The sequence below is a fragment of the Alexandromys fortis genome, unplaced genomic scaffold (assembly GCF_014885135.2).
Source record: "Alexandromys fortis isolate MF-2015 unplaced genomic scaffold, M_Fortis_MF-2015_v1.1 scaffold_83, whole genome shotgun sequence".
In the NCBI taxonomy this organism is placed as follows: Eukaryota; Metazoa; Chordata; class Mammalia; order Rodentia; family Cricetidae; genus Alexandromys; species Alexandromys fortis.
In genome coordinates, this window is record NW_026068001.1 from 6,028,178 (window position 1) to 6,038,531 (window position 10,354).

The 10,354-nt window shown below is 38.5% G+C and overlaps 1 protein-coding gene across 11 annotated transcripts in view; it reads left to right on the forward strand.

Annotated features, from left to right (window-relative positions):
• Cask (calcium/calmodulin dependent serine protein kinase) overlaps nucleotides 1-10,354 on the forward strand; it is a 332,717-nt gene that overhangs the window by 164,725 nt on the left and 157,638 nt on the right. For all 11 annotated transcript variants that reach the window (XM_050160816.1, XM_050160821.1, XM_050160818.1 and 8 more), the window contains exon 5: nucleotides 5,695-5,767. In XM_050160816.1, coding sequence (XP_050016773.1) covers nucleotides 5,695-5,767 — 73 coding nt within the window. The remainder of the gene's footprint in view (nucleotides 1-5,694; nucleotides 5,768-10,354) is intronic.

Consider the following 10,354-nt stretch of genomic DNA (forward strand, 5'->3'; position numbering starts at 1 on the left):
TGTAAGCACCCCAAGGTGCGCTTACCGGAAAGATTCTAGCCTAAGTCCATCGTGGGTTGCAGCTGCCTGGGAGAGCTGAGCATGGCGTCTCTGCTCCAGCAGAGCTGTCGGGTCTCTCCGGAAGCAGAGCAGAGTCTGACCTCACTTCCTCTTCCGCCCAGAATTCTATTCTGTTTACTCCTCCCATCTATGTTCCAGCCATGAGGCCAAGCAGCTGGTTTATTATAACTTAACCAATGAAATCAACAGATTGATATATGACACTCCCACATCAGCAGATAACTTAGCTGCTTCAGTATGTATGTATGGTAGAAGCTCACAGTACCTGGAAATATGAAATGAATGCCAAACCCTGTATCTGCTAGCATGGCTTTGCTTTTGCACACAAATGCTTTTATTTTACTCATTCCTGGTGTTTTTCTACAAAGAGTGGTTTGGTAGCCCAGGAACCACGTAGAATTATGCTTGAAGGTTTCTCAAATTGTACCTCATTGGCTCTTCATTTTCCTTTTTAGTGATTTTCAGATTATTATGTGGCCAGTTAATATAAGGAGAGCACAGAAGAACAAGAGGAGCAAAAATAAAAGCACCATTTTTCTGCTGAATCTGTTGCTTCAGGTCTCTCAACCAAAGCAATGACTGTTACACTAAGTGGAGCAGTAGTCATAAAAACCTAATGACTCAAAAGAGAAGTAAATATGAAAAATGATAGTAGCCATGCATGCACTGTACCACTAGCTTATAGACTTAAAGCAATACAGCTTTCTGCTTTGGTTGCATTCAGTCCCAGCATATTATGCACTGGCAGGTTACTGATTTGATACATGACCTAGAGAATACCTCCTCAGTTGCTGGCCACATTATGGTGAAGGGTTAAGACTCACAAACCTACAAGGATTTTGTAAACTGTTTTATCATTTGAAAAACAGTTACATTGAGTGATTATAACTTTTCTATTATTCGTTTTCTAACTATAGCATCCTAGAACGACATAGTTAGAAACAGCTGTATAACTACCTTAATACAACTTGTAGCCCTGTATGGATTGGCTGAGGAGCAAGAGGCCCCAGTGTAGAGGATGAAGTGAATGTGAACAAGAATATGCTCAGTGTGGCATACTTGCTGCTTTTGTGCTCCTGGAGCTGGGAAAAAGAAGCAAGAGAAGACTTACTATGTTAGCTATACTATTTGCTTATATCACTGACATATGATAGAATGAAAACTAAATATCCTCCTGTGTGTCATGCTCTCTAAAGCATGTTCTAGTTGTTTTCAAGTCCCTCTCTTCTATTTTTGAGCTTATATCACAATTTTTAAATTGTCATCATTGGTTGTGCTTCCAAAAAGTGTAACTCCAGTGTTATCTTGATTTTTCTTGTGCTATTGTTGTGAAATACCTTATTAAAGTAAATGGAACTATCGGAGTTTTGTGTATACACACACACACACACACACTTCTTTTATTTATTTATTTATTTATTTATTTATTTATTTATTATGTATACAATATTCTGTCTNTATTTATTTATTTATTATGTATACAATATTCTGTCTGTGTGTATGTCTGCACGCCAGAAGAGGGCACCAGACCTCATTACAGATGGTTGTGAGCCACCATGTGGTTGCCAGGAATTGAACTGAGGACCTTTGGAAGAGCAGGCAATGCTCTTAACCACTGAGCCATCTCTCCAGCCCCTCACACACATTTCTTAAAGAATTCAAAGAAATTTTTATATTTTTTTAATCACTAAGCATTGACCTGGACCTAGGACCTCTTGCATGCTGGTCAAGTGCTCTACCACATACCCTCTAGTGGCCTTTGTACAGTTATTAAAAACAACATAAAGTAAGAAAAATCAAAATTTTCATTCTTTGAACTCCCTCAGTAAAGATGATTTTTTTTTTCCTTTTTGAAGTACAGTAACACTGGAGCACCCGGCGTACATGGTGGCCACTACTTTTCCTCTCATCTCTAGTTTTTGGTTACTCTTTTTGGTTTTCTTTTAACTTCAATCCTGGCTTTACAGTTGGTCTGTGTCTTGATATAGACATGTGGAGGTGATGTCATGCAATTAAATGACTTCTGGGCTCTCTCAATCTTGAGACTTATAGAAAAAGTAGATGTTTGTGTATATGTCAAGATAAAAGCTTATTGATTTTTTTAAAACCCACTTATATTTGCTGTTAAATGGTGGTTTTATGAAAGGATCTCTTCAGAATGGAGCAGAAAAGAACAGCAGTGGGACCAGTAAGTGACATTGCTCAGAAATGTTTGGGCATAACTTATTAAAGTCTCTTCTTCTCTAACAATGAAAAGGGAAGCAGGGAGACTCAGGTGGCATCATTAGCTGTGTTCCCTCTTATGCCAGATGTAGAAAGTCTTCTCATGGTGTGTAGTGTTTTGCCAAGTGACTTTTGACTTTCCTTTCTTTCTAGTTCTGTGATTTACTATTAGAAAATTCAGCTGTATGGATATTCTAGTGAGTACCTGCAAGACTTAAAGACTCAAATAATCAAATGGCTAAAGCTATTTTTCTGTAACTGGCTGAATTTCAAGAAGAGTAGCATGACGTGGCGCAAAGCAGACATCTGTGTAGTGCTTACTTAGTACGTATAACACAGCCCAGCTAGTGACAGCCTCTAGCCTTTCGGTGCTAATGAGTTGTAGAATAGGCTAACATCGGGCTACCGACTCCAACTCTTAAAATTTCTTTCCTAGTGCCAAGCTTTGCTAACTGATTTGAAGGATGAAGACAATCAAAACCCCATCTGAAGCAGGGAGAGACCTGGACTATCAAGGGCTCCCCACACCACTTCTTCCCACGTTAGCTAACAATGCACCTCTGGTCTAGAATAAATTCTCTTTTAAGGGCTAGTGGATTCCACACACTTCAAAGAGCATTTCATTATGAAACATCTTTGTTTTATACCTGAGAATGTTAGTTGGCTTATATTACCTTGTCTGTGAAGCTGTCCACACCTCAAATATTCCTGGTTCTGTTTACCATAGATAATCTTTAGCTAGGAACATATCAGAAATCAGATCTCTTCTGCCCGGCAGATATTTAGACTTTTAAACCCAATGTTGACCACAGGAGTAAGCTGAGTCATCTCTTGTTACCCACCATCTTTACCCTCAGAATATCTCCTAGATCAGTGATTCTCAACCCTCAGAATGCTGCAACCCATTAATATAGCTCCTCATGTTGTGCTGACCCCCAACCATAAAATTAATTTCATTGCTACTTCATAATTTTGCAGCTGTTATGAGTCATATTGTAAATATTTTGTGAAGATAGAGGTTTACCAAAGGGGTCACAACCCACAGATTGAGAACCATTTTTTTGTTGTTGTTGTTTTTCGAGTCAGGGTTTCTCTGTAGCTTTGGGGCCTGTCCTGGAACTAGCTCTTGTAGACCAGGCTGGCCTCAAACTCACAGAGATCCGCCTGCCTCTGCCTCCCGAGTGCTGGGATTAAAAGCATGCGCCACCATCGCCCGGCTGAGAACCATTGTTTTAGAGGAAGTAAATGAACTGTTGGACAGTTCTTTTTTTGTATAGAATTATCATTTTTTCTCATTCTTCAGGAAGATTGGGGAAAATATATGTATTTCTGAGGTTTTCTGAAAATATGGACTGTGGTAATGCATGAAGTAAAGGTTTTTTGGTTTAAACTTGGGTCAGCAACTCTCTGCCATGTGCAGCCTTAGAGGACCCTGACTAAGAGGTTGAAGGTTATTAGTTTAGATATGCAACCATTTGTAGAGGGAAAAAATCCTCCTCTCCCCTTATATGACTTAGAGATTCTGCTATATATACAGATTTGAATCAAATAATAAGCTGTCCTCTTTTCTAGCAGCTGGGCATTAAATCCAGAACTTTGTACATGTTAAGCAAACCCTCTGCCACTGAGCTTCATCTAGCCAAATATTGAAGTGTGGTGACAATCACATTTTAAAATGCTCATTCATTGAGTTTCCTTTGGCTTTTTTAAAGCTAGAAGATAAGAATTTTATTTAGGCTGAAAATAATTTAGGTGGCTATCTTAGTACTATGTATCTAAAATAATCGGCTCTTGTGAGTACATGTCCACTCTGCCTAATTTAAATCCTCCACTTTGACATCTGGATTGGCATTTAAGACTGACTAAATAATAACTATAATAATAGTGACTTTGCTGCAACTTTCAAGCCACTTTGACATTTGTTGTTAGGCACAGCTCCTCCAAGGTCTGCTTTAAATGACTAAAAGTCCCCAGTGGTAGGTTAAGTCACCCTGACTTAAACCAAACTTAATTGTAGGCTACACTGGCCTGGACAAAGCCCTTTATGTCTCTTCTCACAGTAAGAACTGCTTAGGACCCAGGTATTGAGAGACGATCTGTACAGGACAGATGATCCGTACTGGTTTACTTTTAAGTTAGGGTTGTTTTCTCCTCTACTCTTATTTTTTAAAGGGAAACTTGTAATCTATTATAATACATAAAATAACCCGTATGTTTACTAGAGGGATATTTGTATGAGCATGTTAGACTGTAATGTATCAAAGGAAACTTGATAGAAATCTTTCAGTTATAAAGCAGGAAAACTTTTTGTTTTAATGTTACACATACCTGTAAGGTCTTTTGTGAGCACTCTAATTTAAATTGTTTAGTTTTATTTTATTTAGTTTATTTTGTGAAAACACAATCAAGTTTAATAAACACTGTACGATAAAGTGTTGAAATCGAGTACTTCTGTACAGTGCCTGCTTGAGATGCAAAGGGAGGGCATCTCTGTCTTGCCTTAGTTTGACTTCCCCATTCTGTACTTTATGGTGCTATAAAATGGATGTGTAGTCAGTAGAAACTACACTTCCGGTTTTCCTGGTTTAGTGATATGCAGTGTGATATAGCTAATGCTAGTGTTTTGAGTATACTTGAGGCAAACTAAGCTTAGATTCTAATGGTTGGTAATAAGTTAGGGGTGCATTTTCAACTTACCATATTTTCAGCTTCAGATGATCTCATCCAGATATAAACCCATAACTACAGGAACTTGTCATACTCTGTTACTAGCTGACCGTGTTAAAACTTTTTTAAAAACATTAATTCTTCCTCTGTTTTTTACCTGTACCCAGTGGAAGCCCCTGCAGACCCCAGCTGTTTAGAAATAGCTTTGCTTTGTTCAAGAGTACCCTCAGCTAAAGCCTGATTACGTTACAAAGAGAAATCCCATATAGAGCTTCTGTAGTGTCTCCTTATGGCTAAATAGACACAAGGCCGAGAGCTGCTTTGAGTGGCTGACTGAAGGCCATGACCCCTTTAGTCAGAATCATTCTGATAGCTACAAGCAGTTTCCTTCATAGCAATCCAGTTGGGCTAAAGAGAGTTAACCAAGATATTGGAGGGTTGTTGTTGTTGTTGTTTTGTGTGTGTGTGTGTGTGTGTGTGTATTATTTTAGGCTTGCCTCTTTAGTGTGTTTATTGCTGTTTATTGATTATGTGGCATTCTTTTGACTTAGCTCAGAAGAACATTCTGTTTCTTGAAGGACGTAGTTTGTCAACTTTTTTATTAAGTCTCACTGTCTTATTCAGTCAAATGAAAGATGTTTGTGACTAGCTGATATAAAGATGGGGATTATAAAGTAGAGACATTATATATGAACTTTTACACTGCAAGATTTTTCAGTTTGGGATTTCTCTTGTTTTTTCCAGCCATTACATGAGACAGATACTGGAAGCTCTGCGCTACTGTCATGATAATAACATAATTCACAGGGATGTGAAGGTAAGTCAGTAAGTAAGGGAAAGAAAACCATTTTCGAAAAATTAACCATATGCTTAAACTTATAATTTATTTTTCTATAACTTTTCTGCAACCATATTTCTGTCTTTCAAGTAAAGCTGAAGTATTGTAAACTGAAAAAACAATAATAGGAGACAAGAATAGTGCCAAAGTAGCAGATACCCCAAACCAAAAATATTTATTAGATTAGAGCCAAGGGAGAAAGTTCCTTGGAATCAGAATCATCTTCATGGTCTTTGCCAACTTCACCACCATTACTTTGCAGCATCATTGTTATTTGTGAGGTAGTAAAACTCAATTTCAAAAAAGAAAGGAATGCTGAAATAAGCCAATTCATTGCCTTCTGACTTCTTAGAAGCATACCTATCAGCACAAAATAATTAAAAACAGTACCTAAGGCTAGAAGAGACTTAGGGTAGGTTATGAATCATCAAAGAAGATAGAACTAGTGGGCTGAAAAAAACCTCTCACTAGAAGTCTGTATTAACATGATAAAATATGAAAATAAAAATAGAATCAAAACTCCAATAGTATTAACTAGCCTGAGTATCTTGATGAAAAGGGGGACTGGGTCAACTGTCACTGTGGATATCATTTTATTTTAATATTTCATGTTAAAGTGGCACATGGATGTAAGCTGAATAAAGGACAACTACTGTATTTTGATAGGACCCAAGTAGCTACCATATATCCTAAAAATAAAACATAGTTTACTTCGTAACTGTTGGCATACGTGGGGACTCTGTAATCCAGCCCTGTGGTGGTTTGCATAGCATTTTCAAATGTCATGCTGTAAAGCTTTGACCCTACAGTGTTCACAGCACTCTAATTGCCATCCAGTATGTACCTTATTCTTTGAGCACCAAGTTACTAGAGCACAAGGAGTCCAAGATACGTAAAATATCCTTGAATTACAATGATATCAAAATAGGCAGTATTGTTCTGGTTAGGTCTTTGTTTGAAATGCGTTGTAAAGTCTAAATAGAGGGTTACCTCTAGTCAGAATGTTCCTATGGCCTTCGAAAATTTTACCATTAATCATAATGCTGATGTCACAAGTATCTTTCTTTCTCTGTTCATCTAGTTGCAGAAGAAATTGGCAATAGTAAGAGTTCTCATTTGGCTTACTATTAAAAATCATAGAAGGCTTTTCTTGTTGTCATTTCTGACTCATGATATTTCTGATGTTGGTTTCATGGAGTCTGCTCAGTAGACACATAGTGCCTCAGGAGCAAAAGTTTCTTATAATTGCAGGTCCCTCATGAAAGCTCCCCATGTCCTATTTGGGGAAGATCATGCTTCTTTATCCTCAGATGTCTTAAATGCCAGCAGTAAAACAGAAGGCTGCAAGACTACAGCCAAGGATAGTCTTTGAGCCAGGACTGAGAAGAACTCTGCAGCTAAGTGCTGAACATTGCTGCAGCCCACTGCTCTTTCCTTTCTTCCTCCTGCTGCTGCTCAAGCTCACCCCCTTCCCTTCTGTTTGGCGCTGTCGTGCAGCTAGTTTTGAAACACAGCACGAAGTCACAGTTCTAGATAGAATGCACTTTGTACTCTTAGAATATCAGTGAGATTGTTATTTTTTTCTTCCTGTTCCATCTTTGTATTGAGTTAATGAGAAGTCTCAGTCCCTGTCATCACTGTCACAAAACACAGAATCAGGCCATAAAGGAGGTTGGTGGGTTTTCTCACTCCTTCCTGGTACCTTCTAACACTTTTAACTACCAGAAAGTCTCTGGGATCTCTCTAGCCCTAGGCTATGCTTTCATGCTTAGCTGTGTTGGCCCTGGCCTATCTAACCTTCGGCATGCACAGAGGCGATTCCTTCCTTGTAGGCATATTTTTAAAGGCCTTAATCTTTGGTATATTTTAAATAGTTAAGGAAATTAGATAGAAGTTACTAGTGGAAATTCTTGTTGCTAAAAGTTGAGTACCCTCATGAGCAATTCCGAAGCCATCTAATTAAATGTAAAAACAGCAAATGAAAACCAATGTAAAATGTACAAAATACCCATTAGTGCAAATTAGTTGTGCAATATCTTTTTGTTCATTCTTTTCAAATGTGGAGATCTGACATCAATACTGTCATTATGAAAATTTGACACTAAACAACCCAATAGATACATAATACTTTTATATTTTTAGTCTTCTGTTATGCAAAGAGTAAGAATTATAGAAAATTGTCTATTGCTGTGATAAAACACCATAACCAAGGCAACTCTTAAAAACGGAAGCATTTAATTAGGAGCTTGCTTACAGTTTCAGAGGGTCAATCCATGATCATCATGGCAGGAAGTAGACAGGCATGGTGCTGGAGCAGTAGCTAAGCTTCAGAGCCTGATGCATAGGCAGCAAGCAGAGAGAGAAAAACTGGGCCTGGCATGGGCTTTAAAATCCTCAAAGCCCACCCCCAATGACACACCTCCTCCAACAAGGCCACACCACTTAATCCTTCTCAAATCATTCACCAACTAGGGACCAAGCATTCAAACGTGAGCCTGTTTGGGGGCAGGGCAGGTTCTAAATCAAACCACCACAAAATTAAGCAGGTAAAATTGTCAATAGAGTGTTGCAGTATGTGGTTCTTTTACATTTAATGAATACAAAAAAGTGAATATATACAGAGTAAAATTTTTCTCCTTATATATACACATATAAGACAAATATTTTACTCTCCAAAATACATCCAAGAAAAATAGTCTGGAAACTTAAAATTTGTAAAACACAGTGTTAGTTATGTAACAACATTGTGTGTGAAACTGTTTGCTCAACAATTTTATTTTGTGTGAATTCTGTCTTTGACAGAATAAATTTTTGTAAATATTATATTACAAGTTATGATTATATGTAATACTTCTAATAATATAATCAGATTTTGATGGGTCATGGTATTTGATATAATGGGAACTAAACCAAACAAAGTATGAAAGTAGTTATATTTGACTTCATTTTCTAGTTCAGCATCTGTTTACATATTCCATAAATATCTGATTCACATGAAGTGCAAGCCCTGAAAGTATGACGGTGTCAGAGAAGAGACTAAGGGACACATCTTATTACACACTGCTGGAGTCTGACCACATGTCAACACTAAGTGACTTTGAACAACAGCTGACATCATTGCTCCCTGTACAGTTTGGTTAGAGATAGACTGGAACTGCTCACCTCTGTCACCCAGACTTGGCCAAGGTCATGGGGCCAGCGCACAGAGGCCTCAGTCAGTCTGCTGACATCTCAGCTCAGGTAACTAAAACTAGAGAGCTGACTAGGTCTTCTTCCTTCTCTCATAGCCAACACTTCCTGCACTCTTTTCATGTGGCCCTATCTCCAGAAGGACAGTGGCTCGCTTCTTCAAAGTAATGGAAGTTGCCAGGCCTGTAGATGCCTAGATCCCAATTCCATCTCTGTGTTGCACCTTTAGCATTTGATTGAATTATAAAAGGTCATGGAATTAGTATGAGTTCCAGGGAAAGAAATATAATTGTCTTTAGTGGGGTCTGTTTTGTTTGTTTGTCTTGGTTTCTTTGGTTTGGTTTGGTTAGGTTTTGGGTTTTAGAGACAGGGTCTAATGCTTGTTCTAACTGGTCTTGAACTTGCTGTGTAGTTGAGGTTGGCTTCCTGACTACTACCTTAAGTGCTGAAATTACAGAAATGTAATCCCATCATGTCTAGTTAGCCACATCTTTTTTATTTTTTGAAGTATACAAGAGTAAAAGAAGTTTTGGTGTGTGATCTTTATAGACAGGCAAACCAATTTTTAGAGAGGTGGTAAGTATCATTAAGAGACAGCATCAGATGGTTTCCTGAAGGCAGTCTTGAATGATAGGGTAGTTGTATGAGGACAAGGGAATATTTCAGAGAAGGAACAATGTGTGCAAAGGCCTGAAAGTAGTTTTATACTGGGTTATATTAAATTAGTTTCTTTTTCTGAGGAACATGCCATGTAATTTTTAGGAAGCACTTAAAAACCTACTAAAGAAGGAAATAGAGAAGTAATTCTCAGACTGCAAATTCAGAAATCACTAGGCAAAAGCCCCATATTTCAGATGTCAGGGAGACTCAGCAGAGGACTTGCAGTGTGTTGGCCTCTATACTCAGGTACCATTATGTTGATGGTGCCTGAAATATGGGCATTTTGTATGAGTGAATGAATAGTCAGTTTACTTTATTGACATTGTTGAATTGGGCATATTTTCTTAAGATATTCATCCAAGGGATACTTTTCAAGCACCTACTGCCCTAGGACCTGGCGCTACACCAGTGTACAAGACAGTCACAGCCCTCGTGGGACTGCCATTATAATATAGGGAGATAGATAGCAAGTCATTGTGCCGAAAGAAGTAAACTGGCAGTTCAGAAACTGAGAGGCACTCAGTAGACAGAAGCAGGCAGATCTCTGTGAGTTTGAAGCCAGCCAGATCTATAGAGTGAGCTCCAGGACAGCCAGGGCTATGCAGAGAAACCCTGTCTCGGAGAGGGAGAGGAAGAGGGAAAGGGAGAGGGAGAGGGAGAGGGGGGAGGGGGAGGGGAGAGAGAGAGAGAGAGAGAGAGAGAGAGAGAGAGAGAGAG